General features: G+C 40.8%; 1 protein-coding gene across 2 annotated transcripts in view; it reads left to right on the top strand.

The window, feature by feature from the left end:
- The window catches only part of SORCS3 (sortilin related VPS10 domain containing receptor 3), a 582,251-nt gene that overhangs the window by 290,199 nt on the left and 272,405 nt on the right, over positions 1-19,647 (top strand). For both annotated transcript variants that reach the window (XM_079135987.1, XM_079135988.1), the window contains exon 4: positions 16,081-16,239. In XM_079135987.1, coding sequence (XP_078992113.1) covers positions 16,081-16,239 — 159 coding nt within the window. The remainder of the gene's footprint in view (positions 1-16,080; positions 16,240-19,647) is intronic.

Raw genomic sequence — 19,647 nt, 5'->3', positions numbered from 1 at the left:
GGACTGTGAACTCCAGGTGGAAGAGCTGATTTTCTGTCTTCCAATGTTCTGAATGTGAAGCACGGTGCTGGATTATCACCCACCACTCCTTTCTTGTGTTTTGGGGATTCTACACATCCTTCTACTATAGTTATCAGACTACATTTTTGTTCTTAGGTCACAAGTCTCAACTGTGCAATCGGAGTGATAAAGCTTCCTATACAAACTGGTTTCTACCTTTTGCCCCCATCTCAATTGAGAAAACCAGTTTGGAAATGCAGCAAGGTGCAGAAGGGAAAGCAAAGCCCAGAGTTTGTGAATGCAGCCTGTGCCAAGAGGTTGCAAGTGCTATTTCTCTTTCTTCTCTCTTCCTCCTAGTGGTGGAAGGAATTTTGGATTTTACAGTTGAGAAAAACTGAAGCTCCACAGACAGGAGCAATAAATGATGGAGGAGGGCTTTGAGCATTGCCTTATTAATTGTGTATCCCGGAAGCTCATCAGAGTTAGACACGTAATAAGTGGGCTCAAGTGAACCACCAGCTGCAAAAGCCAGGCCTGTGTGATTCCAGATCCAAAGGTGATGAGATTCTGTAAGACTTTGGTTTTCTCCAGGGCTCTCTGCCATCACAAACACCAAAATAAATGCCCTGGAGCTGTGGATGATGTGTCAGGGTATGATAAAGCAGCTGTGTTTGGAAAGAGAAGGGCTGACTCCCAGGGGCTCCTGGATGGAGTTGGCTCAGCTCAGAGAATCGTCCACTTATCTCTCCTCCAGCTTCTCCGGGTAGCCTGCTGGGTGCAAACAAGTCCCCTGGGTGATCCTTCTCAAGCATGCTATCAAGGACATTCTCTGGTCTTTTGCTACAGGATTAGAGCTTTTCTAAAACCCTAGTTAGTAAAAGAGGGAAAGGGGAAGAAAGCCAGGTGAAATGCAATTTCCTCTTCAATATAGACTGTCATTTAATCTAATATTATAGAAAATGATTAGATCTTAAAAACCTATAAATTACGTTTGACAACTCTCCGGTGTGCCTCTGCTTTCCCTTTCGGCACTTATGCATGGTGACAGTGGGTTGTGGCAGCAAGGAGCTCTCCGAATGCAGTGTGTTTATTGGCTCTTAATGAGAAGCGATTAATCTAAATCACCATAGGGTGGATCCTTTGCGGAGCTCTGGAATCAGAAGTGGCAGTTGGGCCTTTTTGACAAATGTGCTGCTCTATCTTTAACAACAACAAAAAGTTAGCGAGGGTGTGTGTATGTTGTTGTCTTTTTTGTGCAATGAGGAAAGGAAACACACACATGCACACGCACACACATAAGGAGGAGCACCCCCTCAAGCAGTCACTGGGGAAGAATATAAATCTGCAATCTTTGGGCACTTCCATCTCTACCCCTCCGGTCTCTGCTCTCCTGCCTCTTCCCACCCTCCCTGGCAGAAGCAGCTGGGGATCTTCATTATGTCGTTACCTGGAAGCCCTTTTCTCCTTTTATTACTGTTATTTTGGTTTTCTCTTCCCTGCCTGTCTAGGGACCGCCTGGCACGGGATGGTGGATCATTATAGCGAGTACCTGCCTGGCAAAATTGCTACCTCTCTGTCCCCTCCCCTTCTGCTGCATGTTGAGAAAGAGGAAGCAAAACCAGACAACACCAACATTCTGAAATTCCAACATGAAAGATACACATGGACAGTCACAGGCTGTTTGGTTTTAGGATGATGGGGTTCAATGTGCTGCAGGGATGATCCCACCAGGTGGGAGGAGAGTAGGTAAGGCAGGACCAGAGAACACCCATAGAGACAGGGTTTGGGGTAAAAGCCATGCTCCTCTCTCCCCTGGCTGTTTTTTGCCTCTGTCTGCACTAACTCCTCCTGGCTTTGCTGTGTCCTCTTTCTCCTTCACTGAGTCACCAATACAGAGCACAGCATGAGGATGAAACACCCAACTTGGGAGGTACAGTTCAGAGCTTGGGCCCTCATTTAGCACCTGGAAACCAGTCGTAACCTCCAGCAGGTCACTGCATCCCGGGTTTCTTTCCCTGCAGAGTGGGAGTGTGGCAGACAGAACAATGACCTTCCAAAGGTACTCTGATCCCCAGCATCTGCACGTGTGTTAGGTTAGAAGGCAAGGGAGAATTCTAGTTCTGGATGGAATTCCTATGTTAGTCAGCTGAGCCCCAAATAAAGAGGGTACCCTGGGTCATCAAGCCGGCCAACTGTGATGTGATTGTAAGGGTACTTAAAAACAGAAAGGAGGAAGGAAGAAGGGTAGCGTGATGATGTCCAGTGGTAGACTGGACTGGCCGTGCCTGTATTAGAAGATGGAAAAGAATCAAGAGCCAAGGAACACGGGCAACCCCTGAATGTGGAAAAGACAATAGCACAGATCCTCACTTGGAGCCTTCGGCGAGGATGGCAGCCCTGGGGACACCTTGAGTTTTAGCTCAGTGAAACCGATTCTGGGCCTCTGACTTCCAAATATATAAGATGATAAAATCATGCTTTTTTCTTTTAAGCTGAAATTTGTGGCAACTTGTTATAGGAAAAACAGGAATCTAACATAAAAGGCTTATAAATGTTTGTCTCCCCCCCAAAAAATTTATATTTGGAGTCCTAATTCCCAATGTGATAACATTAGGAGGTGAGGTCTTTGAGAGGTGATCAGGCCTTGCAGGTGGCACCCTAATAAGTGGGATGAGTGTCCTCATGAGAGGGACCCCAGAGAATCTGCATACCTCCGATCTTGGACTTCCCATCTCCAGAATTGTGAGAAATAAATGCTGTTGTTTGCAAGCCGTCCAGCCCTGGGGTATTTTGTGGTAGGATCTGAATGCACTAAGACAGGAATCACCATGCCTGCCCGGCCTCCCTTGCAGAGTGGAGGGAGGATCCGGGAGAGGTGAGCGTGGAAGGACTTGGCAAACTGTCCACAGCAACACAGCTCAAGGGCGTTGGTGTTGTTTCACATGACCTGTGTGTCAAGCAGATGTCTTGAGCCGTGGGTAGGAAGCACAGCTCACCCAGAGCTGCAGGCATCTGCCCAGCTTGTTGTGTGGCCTGTGTCCTTTGCATTTCACTCCTTCTGGGATCTAAATGTCTCTTTCCTGGGAGAATGGGAGCAGCCCCTTTGTCCTATCCTGACTACAGTTCCTGCACTGGCAAAAGGACTCCAAGGTCCCATGACTCTCAGGGCCCGTTCTCTTATGTGGGCTGCTAAGAGTCATGGAAGCAGCTGGAAGGTGCTGTGGCTCTGGCACTTAGCTGCAGGGGGCCTGTCCCTGTCCTCATTCTTCTGGCCACTTGTTGGCAATGTGTGGTTGAGTTCTAATGCATGTTCATGTGATCCTCACTCTTACTGGGCAAGGTGATGCTCCCAGGACACAGTGACATTGTGACCCACATTAATGAAGTTCTTGGTGTCATAGAACTCATTCAGCTGGCCCAGGACATAGGAGATGCCAAACACATGTGCTCCCCTGATTGCTCTCTCTCAAACTTACCTTGACTTCCCTAAATACAGTAATCCTTCCCCAATATATAGAGTTAGGTCTCTGAAGATAGCCTCATTTGGAGACTTCTCATACAAAGAATTTAAGATCCAGTGAGAAAAATAGGGTTAGCGGGTGAACCTAGGAAAGCTCGTCTTTTATTTCTTCTTTTAATGATGTTCACTAGATGAACCACTAAAGATAGCACACTAAATAAACACTGTATCAGTGACAATCTGCAATTCTTAAATTAGTCATAATAATGGGTACTCCGCAATTAATTTCCGTTTACCATCCCTCGTGCACCCAAATCTTTTCAGGATCTTCCTCCCACACAGCTACAACAAGATGCTCATAAATTAGATTTGTTTTGTGGTAGATAATAGGCATGTGGGTGAGCATTTTTTTTTCTTTATCTTTCCATATTGTCATTGCCTTTCTGATTTTCCACTTGGAAACAGTACTCTCAACTCTGGGCTCCCACTGGCGTCCCAGACGTACGCATGGCAGCTTGGATGCCTGAGAGAGCCAGCTCCTTGGATGATCTTGATTCCACTGATTAGATATTTCTCTACACCAAACACACCTGGTCACATACCTGTGCCTACCATAAGGTTGTGCCAAAAGCCACATGCCTCCAACCTGCCTAAGCCGTACCTCTGGTCCTGCATCTGATCACAAAAACATGTCTGGGTTTGCATCTTCCTTTGGCGCAGGAGAAAGTCACATCAAACAAACCAAAGCTCAAATCAAACCACAACAGAACATCGAAAATAAGCAAAATTCCTTCCAACCCGGTCCTGTGTCCTGCAATCTTTTAAAATGATGAAGCTTCCTTTTTCCTTCTTAGGATTAAGCATGCCTTTTAAAAAAAAATATTGGAAATGAGCATCTTATTGAAGAATCACGTGACCACCCAGTGGTTAAATTTGTCTCTACTGGCCTTTTACAAAAGAGGAACGGGAGGTGGCAGAGGAGTACTGCAGAGTGATGGCAGAGTGACGGTTCCTGCCAGGGAGCTGGGGACGCCTGGGCTGGCAGAGGAACGGTGCCTCTGACCAAGGTTTTGCTGACTTCTCTTATGGAGAAGGAACTAGCTCCCTGTCCGGGACACTGGTAAGCCACAAATAGAATGTCCTATTTGGTCAAGGAAACTGTGAAACCCTGGAGTGGCCTTCACTTTGACCCGCATCCCGTGTTGATTGAGTGCATGCCTCACTCCCTGCAGCAAAAGGGACCAGAGAGCGACAGAACCAAAGTTCCCTGTCTTTAGTGATCACAGTGGCAAGTGAGGCATATGTGCAAGTGAAACATGAGGTAACTGGTATCTTAAGATATATTGAGGTATCGATGCATCAATATTCTCAAATATACCGACGAAAAATCATAGGTTGATGTGATAGCAGATTTGCTGGTGGAATGCATGAAAGCAGAGATCATTCTTCTGGGGCATTTGAGAGGCGTGACAGAGGGGAGGGAATTAAATGGGGCCTTGAAGGAAGGCTGGAAGGATGCTGGCTTTGAGAAAGATCAACCCGGTTGACTTAAGATCACATAAGGTGTTGGCCATGTCATACGTCAGGGACCATTGCAGGCTTTCAAGTGGCTAGCATCCAGTTGGCTAGTAGCAAAAATAGAAATGTTAGAATAAGCACAGCGATTTAAACACCCAAGAGGTGCTGCTTGGCTCCAGCAGGCGGTTGGGTTGAAAAAGTCAAGCCCGAGAGCAATGTGGGGGACCCACTTGGGAAGTGTCTAGGTGTCAGGTGTAATTTTTATCACACATTCAAGGGAGATGCCATGATCAGAGCTGGGCTGGGGAACAGCCATCTGGTGATGGGAAAGTTTGGAGAACCAGAGATCAAGGCAGAAGATTCCTACTCCAAGTGGGAAGTCAGGAATACGACTCCCCAGAGTTGGGAGGTGCTCTGGTGGCTGGACATGTCACTACCCCACCCTCATGCCACACCTGTCCCACACTCTGAGTACCGCTCTTGGTTGTGGACACCTCATTATCTCCGTGCTCGAGTTTTCTAAGAGCAGGAAATGGTAACTCTACCTTATTGACTGTCTTGGAAAAGGGCCAGTATTGGGGTGTGTGTGTGTGTGTGTGTGTGTGTGTGTGTGTGTGTGTGTAGACAGAACAATTGGTGATTGTCAAGGTAATAAATGTTCATTGTAGAATATTTAGGAAAAAGAGAAGTGGGAGATGAACATGAAAAACCCTCACAAAATTGCTATTCAGGAATAACCACTGTTAACGTGTGTGTCTCAAGTTATTTATTCATAAATACTGGAATGAAATACAAGCAATTTTTAACAAAATTAAGATTACGCTTCATGAGTGGCCAGCCTGTTTTTAATGCACTGTTCAGGCATGTGATTATTTTTCATGTGTCATGAAACTATTTGAATTTATGTTTAATAGCTGCGTAATATTCCATTAAATGGATTTAGTCTATTTAATCATTCTGCTATCAGATATTTGGGTTATTTCCAACTTTATATTATTATAAATAACACAAGATGGACATACAGGTGCATAAACCTTTTATTGAGTTCCTGATGGCTTCTTTGGACTGATTCCTAGAAGAGAATTTACAAGGTCAAAAATATGAATATTTATGGGTCTTGTTCCATATTACTATGTTGCTTTCCTAAATGATCGTGCCAATTTATACTTGCATCGATGCTGACTGTTTGCTTGCTTCACTCCACAGCCTTTCCTGTGGCCACTAAGATCCCCCTGTTGCTGATTTCAGTGGTCAGTTCTCCATAGTAGTTACCCCTTATGTGAGTGTCAAATTTCCAAGACCCCCCCGCACCAGTGAAAGTCTAAAGCTGCAGATAGGACCAGATTCTCTATGTACCATGTTTTTCCTTATACATATGCTTATAATAAATTCTAATTTATAAATGAGGCATAGTAAGAGGTTTACAATAATAACTAATGATATAATAGAACAATAGTAACAATATACTTCAATAAAATAGCCAGTATCATTTTTTCTCATGCTTTGGGTCATTATTCAGTAAAACCAGGGTTACTTGAACACAAGCCCCTGGTAGTCTGCATTCTGAGGCTACTTAAGTGACTGGGGGGGTAATGTATACAGCGTGGATACTTTGGGCAAAGGGATGACTTGCATTCTGGGTGGGATGGAGGGACAGTGAGATTTCATCATGCTACTCGGAATGGTGTGTATTTAAAACTTATGAGTTTTTATTTCTGGAATTTCCCATTTCATATTTTGGGACCACCATGGACTACAGTTGAAATCATAGAAAGTGGAATTGAGAGTGAGAGGCAGGTGACTACTCATCGTTCTGACCATCAACCGCCTTCGATGCAGTTGAACGGTCTCTTCCCTGCTTCTCCTTGGCTTCAAGGACACCCCATTCTTTGAGTTTTCTTGCTTCTCAGGCATCTGCTTCTCGGTCTCCTCTAGTGCCTCCTTATCTCTTTGACCCTTCAAGGGTGCTCCAAAACTCCATTTCTAGAAAAGAGTTCTCTGGACATTTCTGATCTCTGTTTGCTGTCATGGCGACCACCAGACTGGCATCTTTCAGTGTTGTTCAGACGCGGACCTCCCCTAGATTCTTACCTGTAGACCAGCCCCCTCAGCTGAAAATGGGTCTTGTACACCTCTCCTCCCACATCCCTGTTTGAATGTGTATTAGGCATATTAAAACCAATTCCTTAGAGTCAAAGCCCACAACCTGCTTCTCTCATTTTTTTTCCATCTCTCAAATGCTGATTCCATTTTTTTTTATTAATTCAGGCCCAAAATCAGTCAATTTGGGTTATTTCCAATAATTAATTAGTATGAGCAATGCCAAGCTGAACATAGAGACACAAAACCTTTTAATAAGTCACCTCACTTTCTCTGACACCCCACCATATAGTGTATGAGCAGACCTTTTGGTCTTTTCTTCAAAATATAGCCAGAAGCTGACCATCTCTGAGCACCTCAGTGCTCCATTTGGTACAGGCCATCACTCTGTCCCTTGTGGCCTCCGGCTGGTCTCCCTGACTCTTTTCATGGCTCTCAGAGTGAAGTGGTTAGAATACAGCCATAGCCTACCAGTGCATTCCAGATGATAAGGCCGCCGTCTTCCTGTCACGGAAGGCCCCAAGGCTCCCCTTTCCTCTCTGGCCTCATTTCTGATACTCGGTCTGTGCTCTCTGTTCCAGTCCGTGCGGGTCCTGCATCTGTTTTCAGACATCCCCTTCTCAGTGAGACCTTTGCTGACCTCACCACTCAAAACCAGTCTCCTCTCAGCAGCTGTTTCCTCTTCTGTTTACCTTCATTCTACAGGACATACCAGACTACATCCTTTCCTTATGTATTTGTTCATTGTTTATTCTTCTCTCACTAAAGTGGAAGCTTTATGAGGGGAGGGACTTTCATTCTGTTTTGATTATTGCTCTTGTCTAATCCTTTGACTTGGGGCCGGGGAATAGCTCAGTTGGTAGACTGTTTGCTTTGCAAGCACAAGGCCCTGGGTTCAATTCCCAGCACCACAAAAATATAAATAAATAAATAAATCCTTTGACTTGAACCAGGAACATCGTCAAGACTCAGCTAATATTGGATGAATGAATAATTGGTGTTTATATGGTTGTATGGTTAGTTTGGAAGTTTCTTCAACATGTTTTATATCTCTGATCTCTTATCTAATTTTCTGTTTTGTTTTTGTGTTTTTTAATAGTTGTGGTTATGTATACATAAAATGAAATTTGCTTCTTAACCATCTTTCAGTATATAGTTCAGCAGTAAGTATATTCACATTATTGCACAACCAGTCTTCAGAAGTCTTTATTTTGCAAAACTAAACACTAAATCTAATAACCTGTAACTTCCCATTTGTGCCTACCCACAACTCTGGCAATCATCACTGTGCTTTCTGTCTATATGAATTTTATGACTCTAGGTACCAACTATGAACAGAATTATATAGTATTTCCCTTTACTGGGCTGCATATTTCACTTTGTATAATACCTTCAAAGTTCATTCTTGCAGGTAGTATGTGTCAGATTTCCTTCCTTTTTAAAGCTGAATAATATTCCACTGTATGTGTATATATGTGCTGTTCATCCACTTATCCATTAATGGACACTGGAATTGCTTTCTCCTTTGGGATATTGTAAACAATACTCCTGCAAACACTAGTTTATGGGTATCTGTTTGAGATTCAGCTTCCAGTTCTTTGGGGGTAAGCACCCAGAAGTAGATTTACTGGATCACATAATAATTCTATTTTTAATAACTATCATATTGTTTTTCATAGTGGCTGCACATTTTACATTCCTAGCCACAGTGCAAAAGGGTCCATTTCTCCACAGCTTTGCAAACATGGCCATTTTCTTTTCTTTCTTTCTTTTTTTTTTTAACAGATGCTATGTATGTAAGTTCGTATCTCATTGTGGCTTTGGATTGTATTTGTTTAATCATTAGTGAGGTTAGTAATGTTGAGCATCTTTTTCATGTGTTTATTGATCATTGGTATTTATTATTCAGAGAAATGTCTATACAAGTACATCACCCATTTTTAAAAAGTGATGTTCATTTAATTGCTGAGTTGTTTATGCTTTTTTTTTTTCTTGACTGACCTCAGTGATGGTTGCTTTATTGTTGATGCTTATGTGAAATCCTGAGGGACACATAGGAGTGAGCTTAATATAGTGTGTTGGGATGGAGAGGTGGGGAGTTTCATCTGGGCAAAGACAGTGGCATGTACAATGTAGCAGTGAGAGAGAACATGTTCATAAACATAAATGTGTATTGGTGTTCTGTCTGTAAAATTTAGATGCATTTTACATATTTTACCCATAGGTAAATATATATAGGACATGTATCATATATATATATATGATTTCTCAGCAAGATTTCTTGACAGTGGCACTATTGACATTTTATTTTGAATAATAAAATGGGGTTCTTTCCTCTGCACATGTTTAGCAGAATTCCTGGCCTCTACTTTCTGAATTCTAGGAATCCACTCCTCTGTCCAAGCTGTGACACTTAAATGTCTTCACACATTGTAAATTATCCCCTTGTGACAACCCCTTCTTGTCCCTGAATTGAGAACCACTGTTAGAAAGAGGGGATGATAGATAGAAAGACAGAAGGAGAGAGAGATAAGGGGGTGGAATATGCTAGTATATTGAGATTAAAAGCCTTGCCTATAGCAGACTCCATTTGATTTGTTTGGAAGTCAATATTCAACAACATATCAATTATATCCATTGGTTTAGGGGCCAGCCATGCTGGCCTCTCTGTTACACTCTTTGCAAGTCTATATTGATATTATTGCTTTTTCTTGTTGAACACTAACTGTGCTAAGGGTGTACCATTAGGACTCAATTACATGGTAAATTATAGCATTTCTCTTTTTCTATTCATTGAGCTAGAGTTTGTTTCCTTGCTTTTCTGGGATCTCTGACAGAGTTAGAGACTGAGAAACCTTTAACGTTCCCCTCATGTTGATAGATTGCAGCAAAGAGAAACAGAGAGACTAGGTAATGGAAAAAAGTAACATATTCATCAATGATAGCATTAGGCTCATCCAACAACTGGAGAGGCTGTACTTTGGAAATGTTTCTGGGTAGGATATTGATATCTCCAGTACTAATTCTGGCAGACTTAGATGTAGAGAAGCTGAAAGGATTTTGAAAACAAACTGACCAAGCAAAATTCCTGAGTGGTTACTAACTTGCCCGTGTCCTTTACACCATAAAACTAGGACTACTATTATTATTTAAGTTTACTGGGGATTCACCAAAGAAGGCATTGCAAACAAACAAGCAAAAAAATTTAAAAATGAAGAAAAAGTATAAAGAAAAGAGATTGAATCATTCATATGTTGGTAAACTCTAAAGCCTATCCATTTCTAATCTGAGCCCCAGAGAATTCCTTGACTGTGAATGGCCATATCCTTAAGAAACTGGTTGTGTGAGTCTTACCCCTAAGGCAGCAGCATGCTTAGTTCTGTTATGGTCTGGAATTTCCCATTGAACAGATGACAGCAACTAAGCAGCAAACTATATTTAGCAAATTGACAATTACCTACTGACTGGTGTTCACTGTGGCAGTGCTGATATTTGCTAATAGGACATGTTTGTCTTACAATACTATCAGGAATGCAAAATGCATGTAAATGAATATAAAATGTATTATTCTTCTCTCTGACTCTTTTACCTTTTATTTTTTAAAATTATGGTGAACATACACACACACACATAAGCCATGAGATCTTCTTAACATTCCAAGTGTACAAACCAGTATTGTTAAGTGTGTGCTCACTAATGTTCACCTTATCTCCAGAACATTCTTATCAGGCAGCACAGTAACTTTACTTGTTGAAAAGCAATTCCCTGGTTCCTGTACCTCTACCCCTTTGGTTTTTATCCACCAAGCTTCAGAATGAAGGGAATCAGATTATCTCCGTTTATTTCCAACCTGCCCAGTCCCACTTCTGGTTTTGTTTGTGCTCTTCCGGGTGATTTAAAGATGAAGGTCAACCTGTATTTAGCAGGTGTGTGCCTGGTATTATGGCAATACGCCTGATTGTTATCCCACTTAACCCTTTAAACAAGACTGAGGGAGGTGCAGTTGCTTCTCCTTCTCCTAGAGCTGAGATAACAGACTTGGGAATATTGGCTCACTTCCTTATGTTTACACATAAAGAAGCAGTCTGAAGATTTGAACTCAAGATACCTGCACCCAGCATCTACACAGTTGGTAACCTGCTAATCCATATTCGAAATCCTCCTTTTCTAGCACACACCTGTGCACACTGCACATCTTCTGTAAGGACAAGTCGGATAAAAAGTCAAAGCAGAATGAAATAAAGAGAAAACAAAAATCTCCAGTGAGATCTCTGCCCCACTGATATTGTCAAAATCATGTAAATGAAGAACTCACAAACATCTGAATAGCCATTGTCATAAATTATGCACCTGTGTACTGACAATTAAAAATGGAAAGGTATATACCACAGTTTCTTTATCCATTTATCTGTTGAAGGGCATCTAGGTTGGTTCCACAATCTAGCTCTTGTGAACTGAGCTGCTATAAACATTGATGTGGCTGTGTTACTGTAGTATGCTGATTTTAAGTCCTTTGGGTATAAACTGAGGAGTGGGATAACCGGGTCAAAAGGTGGGTCCATTCCAAGTTTTCTGAGGAATCTCCACACTGCTTTCCAGAGTGGCTGCACCAATTTGCAACTCTACCAGCAATGTACAAGTGTGCCTTTTTCCCCACATCCATGCCAACTTCTATTATTGTTTGTGTTCTTGATAATAGCCATTCTAATTGGATAAGATGAAATCTTAGAGTTGTTTTAATTTGCATTTCTCTAATTACTAGAGATGTTGAACACTTTTTCATATATATACACAATGGAATATTATTCAGCCATAAAGAATAATAATATCATGGAATTTGCAAATAAATGGATGGAATTGGAGAATATCATGCTAAGTTAAATAAGCCAATCCCAAAAAAACAAAGGCCAAATGTTTTCCTTAATAAATGGAGAATGATATATAATGGGAGTGAGAGAGTGGGGAGTGAGAGAAGAATGGGGGAACTTTAGATTATGTAGAAGGAATTGGGGGGGTATGAAAAATGGTGGAATGAGACAGACATCATTACCCTGTGTACATGTATAATTACACAAATGGTATGAATCTACATGGTGTTCAACCATAGGAATGAAGTGATGAACCCCATTTGTGTACAATGAATCAAAATGCAGTCTGTAAAAAATTAAAAACTAAATAATTAAAAAATGGAAAGGTTAGGCTTGTAAAGTTCTTTGTTTTTGTAGAAACAATCTACTGTATTTTTCCAAGAGTCACATACCTAGTCCATAAATACCTAATCCACAGATATATTTAATTGAGGCATAATGTTTCTAAAATACAGTTTTAAATATTTTGAACAATGATATGTATTCTCCGGGTTAGTACAGTCTTCCCCACTTCTTACCTTATCTGCTTCACTCATTTGCTTTACCTGCTTTGACTCCATAAGCATTTAATTTAAAAATCCTGGCTTAATAAATATTTAGGCAAGCACGAGATGATTTTCTTTATATGTTTGGTGTATTGATATACAGGACATAGTTTACCACGAGGCTTAACTTGTCACAAAGCATTTTCTGTCTTTTAATATTTACATCAATATTATGGTTCCCTCTTTATTAACACTAGCAATTAGCATTGTAGTTCTCTCTTTGATTCCTATTCATTTAATTCTCAGTCAGAAGAAGATACTTGGTCAGAGGTAGGTAGAGGAATAAAGGCTTTCTTGAAGCTATTGGTTTTCTTGGATGGGTTCTTAGAGGTGCTTTAAAAAGGCATCTGACTCTGTGTGTGTGTGTGTGTGTGTGTGTGTGTGTGTGTGTGTGTGTGTAGCCAGGGGAGACTTTGTTGGTTTTTTAATCAGAGGAGAAATACGCAAATTGCTTTCCTCCTGAGCCTCAGTTGCCTTATCTGTCAAGTGCAAATAATGATACTTTACACGATTTGTATGAGTTTTATATAAAATATCAGGTAAAGTACCTTTCACAGCCTAGAAATCCAGAATATGTAAGTGTCTGTTTCCCTTCCTTTCCTTCTGCTCAGAAAATAGGATTGAGTAGAGACATTGTCAGGGATATCAAAGTATATGAAAGGATTTCCGATGAGAATGTCAGAGAAAGGTTGCAATAAAAATGTACTCTCGCAAACAAAAGCCCCATAAAACCGCCTCACAGTGTCAACATGCTTAGTATATATTAATCCATCTCTGTGTGTCTGCCTGCAGATACGTGAGGCATCTGCGTGTGTGCTAATGTATGTGTACACACACATCCACGTGGTATTGTGTGTGGATTAGTGTGTTGGTGTCAGCAAGTGCAGGCACAGACAGAAACAGCTAGAGGAAGAGAATACGTTGCACACACGTTTGATGGTAACCCTTCTTTGGTATATTGTAACTCATGGTATATAAAATAAAGTCCATTTATGATGTTGGTCTTATCTTCTAATTAAAATCATAGCCATGAAGCTGCTTTATACCTGCATAAAATAAGCAGTTTAATTTCTCTGCACCAGGGGAAAAATGATTTCATTGCCTGTTATGTAGTCTGTCGGTGCATAGTGTGGAGCAGGCGAGGCTGGCTGTGAAAGCTTCATTCTTACCCAGTATATTTGTGCTTTCAGTGTCTGCAAGCCCCACAGATGTCTCTCCTGAGGTCTTCTCAAGGGCAGCTGGGTGCTTCCTCTGGTTTCTACATCTTTTCACAGTGCCAGGGGAGGAGGAGGTTATTCTTTGTCTACAAATAACCCACATAAGCGCTTTTCCCTGGGTTATTCACACATGAATGAATAAAATTATTATACTGCATCCATTTCTTTAAAATGTACTGATAACTAATGATGACTTATTTCAATGAAGCCAAAGCAAATATTTGAGGGAAGAAAGTAAGCTTGCCTGGGAAGCTGTGAAGGAATAAAAGGAAAAGGACTATGAATCTTGGCAGTTAACAGGCCTAAATTTGTTTTAAAACTGACTTTATAATACTAATATATGCTCTGGGTAGCATTTAAAAAAATCTTGCTTGCTAATAGTTTTATTTATTGAAGTTGTTTGTTTATTGATTTAATTTTGTGCTTCAGGCCCCAAACATGCTTTAGAACATGTGGTAGAAGTTACCCTAATAATTTGGCATCCATATAGCCAAAGACAGGAAGAACTCCAATAGGAAATAAACTCACTAGTTCCTTCAGCTAACATTCAGAATTCAAAGTTGTTGAGTCAGGCTGAATCTGGGCTGCAGATGAACCTCAAAATATAAAGGGGTCAGGATTTTAAGGGTTTTGGAGTGTGGAGATTTTGGTGATGAGCTGTGAAGTGGTTTTAGGTGGGAGAATGTCAGAATCAGGTTTGTTTTATAGGATGATTGTTCTGGGCACAGTGTGCAAAGCACATGGCTAGAAGGGATCGGGTGTATTACAGTAAGTAATCCAGTCAAGAGAGGACTGTGTTTGGACTAAGGTGGTCACAACAGGTAGAAGGAACTTGATTCTGGAGTTAATTAAGAGGTAAATACACAGGTCTCACAGATGAATGGATTTGCAGAGGTGAGGGAGAAAGCAAATTCAAAGATGAATCCTGGGCATTTTGTTTCACTTTGATAGCAGATGGAAACACTCACTGAGTTGGGGAACAACTGGACACCCACAGGGCTGGGATAAGGCACCACTGTGGGGCTTCTCATGTTTTCGGTAAAAGATCCAAATGGAGGAATCCCAATAGTTGAGATTATAAGTCTGAATCTTTGAAGGCCAGTGGTACTCCTTTGGAGATTTAAATTTTGAGTTGTCCCAGGAAGATGGTGATTGAACAAAATCAGAACTGAAAGGCGTCACCACTGAGTAACAATTCGATGAGTGAAAATAGAAGGTCAAAATGCAGAACTCAGGAATGGTCATATTTAAGGGAAAATCAAAGAAAGTTTTAGTATTCCAAAAGACATGAGAAGGAAAACCAGGTGAGCATGGTATTATGGAAAGCCCCAGAAGAGAAGGCTTCAAGAAGGATGGAGTAGTTCATTGTCTCTAAGGCTGCGTCTGTTGTGCTGAGATACTGGGAAGTGATCACCCCTTGGTGGTACCACCGTTGTTGAGACACTATGGGTAGAGGCATCAGGTGAAGGGTGAAATTTCAGTAGCATTCAAGAACATGTTGTACCATCTGCTCAAAGCCAGCTTGAGGCGCATCAGAGCCTAGTTATGGTTGAAGAACTTTCCTAACAGAGAAGAGAGAACTGTTGATACGTGGACCTGCTCTAATACCAAGGCCGTTTCACTGCACCACTTCTGTCCCTGTGGTTTGGGGACAGAAACTCTTATGTGGTAATGGGTTTTGCCTAGGAACCTTTGGGAATCTATGCTTTGAAAAATTAAAAGGGGTCTGACGACCACTTAAATCAATTACATCTCTAAAACTATTCAGAAAGCACAGAATACCCAACCATTTCACAGGGGTAGTGTCCTTTCCAGGACTAAAGAACAGTACTAGAATAAGAAGTAACAGAAAGACTGAGAGTTTTGGTCTGAGTGACAGAGGACCTTACTATTCTCTCAGAACTTTGAAGATAGACTTCAAAAAACACAACTTCCCGGGCAGGAGTAGTGGTGCACCCTATAATTCCAGAGACTGAGGAGGCTGAGGCAGGAGGATCACAAGTTAGAGTCCAGCCTCAACAATTTAGCAAGACCCTGTCTCAAAATTAAAAATGAAAGTACTGAGAATGCCTCTCAGTGGTAAAGCACTCCGGTTCAATCCCCAGAACCAAAAGAAAAAAAAAAAAAGAATGAAAACGAACAAAAAAACCAAAACAATGACAACAAAATCTTGTACCCTGTTTCAGCTCAATTCATCAATGAAAAACCAAAACTGGAAAAGAAAAAGATAGACCAATATTTCCTGTAGAGGCCTAGGTGCCACTTTATATGCTTTGATATACCAGTACAGATGATTTTATATTTATTTAATTTGTTGTACTTATTCCATTCTGTGAATTCTATCTGTATTTTCTCCTCTGTCCTTTCATTAGATCATGCTTCTTAGTGATCCTGAAATGGAAAGCAGCATACTGATCAGCTCAGACGAAGGGGCCACCTATCAAAAGTACCGCCTCACCTTCTACATCCAGAGCCTGCTCTTTCATCCCAAGCAAGAGGACTGGGTGCTGGCGTACAGTTTGGATCAAAAGGTGAACAAACACTCTTTTCATTCACATCTTATCACCTGGGTCTCACCCTGTGAAAATCACTTGTTGGCTCAGTTCAGATTTTGGAGAGGAGGCAATGCCATTTCTCCATTCCAATTAATTTGATTTTGTCTGTAGCAATGAACTTTGTCTTAAGTATCCAAACAGACTGGTATATTTTGTTTACTGGCAGAGCATTTTTTTTTATCATGGTTTTAAAATGATTTTCTCTAAAACAGACTATTTTGACCTTATTTCAACTAACTCTATGAAGTTAAGAAGGAGATAGATTATTATAATAATTTGATTCTGACTATCATGAACAGAGGTTCCAGAAGGTTCAGGTTTGTGCCAAAATCTCAGTTTTGTAGTTGGAGAAGCTAGTGTGTAAGAAACATAAGAAAAGGGACTTTAGATTATTCTTCATTATATTTCCTGCTGTCTCTAGAACCTTCACACAGATGCCAAGCTTTTATGTAATAATGTTGCAGAATCAATCAGTGAAAGGGAAGAGATAATTACAAGCACTGACTTGCATAGAGATATCCACAGAATCACCTTGGTTGAAATAACTTCTTCTCTCTGCACTCTTAAATCCTAAAATAGTTACTCTTCAGTATGTGTTTGAATATGTGATTGTGATTGTGAATTTGTGTGTGCGTGTGATATGTCAGCACCTTTAAACAATAATTTCAACATAACCTTTATATCTCTCGTTAACAGAGCCTCATGGTGGGCATCAGGTGCTTAATGCAATCCCCTAAGGACACCCACATGACATTTGCAGAGCAAAAGCCATTGCAAATACACTTCTTTCATGGCATCAAGTGGATATTGTATGAAAGACTTAGCCAAATGTCAGATAGTCTGTGGGTTTAGATGCTTAGTAGAGCCAGAAATTTTGAAGCTATATTGAAAAAAAGTAAATTATTTGGAAGCTATTAAATGGTTGGATGGTAATATATTTAGATGAAGCTCAGAACTCCTAAACCATGTTTTTCCAAGGACAAGCTAGATTAGGAGCAACCGAATTCTCATACCAAGAGATCGATAATCCAAATGCAGTGTGCCTCATGTATCCTTTTCTTCCATTTCCACAGCACCAAGAACATCCAGAGCATTGCTCATGAAGGTACCCTTGTGGATATAATGCCTTCAAAATCCTTTCAGACTTGATGGCTACTTGTTCACTTAGTAAAAATATTTGGAGATGTGGCTGTGGGTGTTGATGGATTTTCCTAATCACACTGCACATTTCCAAATATATTATTCCTTCAGTACTCTTTCTTGTTGACATCTTTTGCTAAAAGTAGCTGAATGTTCTTCAGATCCATAAAGTTTCTAGCCAGTGCCTGCCCATTCTTCTTTTAAATAAATGGTGTGAGGAGGGAGACGAAGCCCCTGGCAACATTTGCAGAGATGGCATAAAACACCTAGCTCCAGCTATCCAGGTTGCAGAGGAGTTTTTCTTTATTCTGGGGGTAATTTAGTGGTTTAGAGTCAAGGAGAGTGATGCTGTGCAGCAGCAAATGAAGATGCAAGTGTAGTTGAGATTGATATACAAATGTGTTATTTCAGACTAGAGCCTCCTCTGATGTGCATGCATTGAGGCAGCTGTTTGCTTCTTGAGAAAATGAAAAGTGCTAGTATTAAGGTAACTGCAGCATCAAAGGAAGATGTTTGTGGTGAGGAGTGAATCGATGTTTCCATTATTGTGCCTTTGATGAAATGCACTAGCAATTTCTTTAGAATCAGTAAGGCTATCTCGTTATGTTGTACGTATTACAAAAGACCTAATTGAATGATATTTTAAAGGGATGATATCCAATTGCTTTACTTTTCAAACTGCTACCCCAAAGCTGCAGGAGGCTTGCCAGTTGATCTCACTCAGAAAAGACACTGCTGGAAACATAAGGAAATACCTTCTGGATAAGGCAAAATTGCATCTAGAAACTGAGAAATGCACCTAATGTTCTGTTAGTTGGGGTGCAGGATGGTGGGTTGTGAGTCAAGTGGTCTTATGACTGATAACTGATACAGGTCAAGGCCTGGTTGTTGGGGAAGTTCATCTAAGTCTTTCAAAGTTTCAAAGAGTGTGAGGTTGGAGTGGAAGGCAAAGAACCTTTGCAACCGACCCTACTGCCTGCCTCTAACTCCTGATGCATTCCAATCTTTCAAAGTCCTTTGTTTTCTGACCAGTTTGACTTGGGCCTTTGAGCAGTTCCTTCCTTTCTATCCATCTCATGAGCTTCCCACTTCCTGTTAATTGCTGTGCCAGCTCCTGCTCTGCCTATCAGATTCTTTACTTAGCAAAGACAAGAGATTTATTCTTGGCTTCTTGGCTATAGGAATCTTTGGAGATGTTTTATAAGAATCTATGAGCTTTAAAGTGAAAAAGTAGTGGAACTAGTAGGTTATGGTTGACTGAATTGGACATGAAAAAAGAAAAGCTACTCCTCTTCCCTAATTTTGGAACCAAAGCTAACTTAAAAAAAAAAAAAAAAGACTGTTGTACCTTTATCAGTTTATTTAAGAGGTTTCTCTATTGTTTCCACTAGCTTCTTTCCTCCTTGATAACTAAAACAGCTTACATTGTGATGTTGTGGATTATCTGGAGAATTCAATGATCTTATGAAAAATAGATTGTTTTGAAAGATTTTGAGATAAGTTTTGAAGACAAAGAAATCCTAGAAATGAAAGCTTCTATTTTCATTGCTGTAGAAGGCTGATTGTTTAAATATCCCTCCTTTCGACAAGAGACTCAGTGCATCTTTTTTAAATGGGTACCATGTTCATGTTTTCTGTGAAGGTATGGGGGGCCTTCCAAGGATAAAGAGTTGAAAATAGCCATTTTTCTGCACGAGAGGTGAGATTTCAAAGTCATTGTTACCATTTATCTTCTTGACCAAACGAAATATTTTCAAATACAGCTGATTTTGGAGGTCAGAGATGAGCAACTCAGTGGGATTTCAGGTTCCATTGTTAGTGACACTTCTGGGCTAGATTGCTCTAGAACAGCTCATAATTTCAATGGAAAGAACACTTTCTGAAACACCAGCATGTATAACAAGGGGTTGCTTTTATAGCATTGGAGGGGGGTGCAGACAGCTTAGGGTATTTTAAAATATAAATATATTTGTGATTGACCCATCATAATCATGCATGGTTTTTGAATACAAGTGTAATGTTTCTATTCATGTGTACATTGTGTAATGATCAAATCAAGGTGATTAGCTTATATATCACTTTGATAATTGATCATTTCTGTGTGCACTCTGGGATTTTTTGCTGATTACCTCCTACCTGCCAAGTGCAATTGTAGCTGGTGGATTGACAAGCTGGCTAAGAAGCTGATGTAGGGTTTCAGTATGGTGACTGGCCGTGCTAGGCCCAGCAGGGAGGAAGTTGATA

The sequence above is a fragment of the Sciurus vulgaris genome (genome assembly GCF_902686455.1).
Source record: "Sciurus vulgaris genome assembly, chromosome: 4".
NCBI lineage: Eukaryota > Metazoa > Chordata > Mammalia > Rodentia > Sciuridae > Sciurus > Sciurus vulgaris.
The sequence above is the reverse complement of the archived record's forward strand: the minus strand, read 5'-3'. Positions and strand labels throughout refer to the sequence as shown.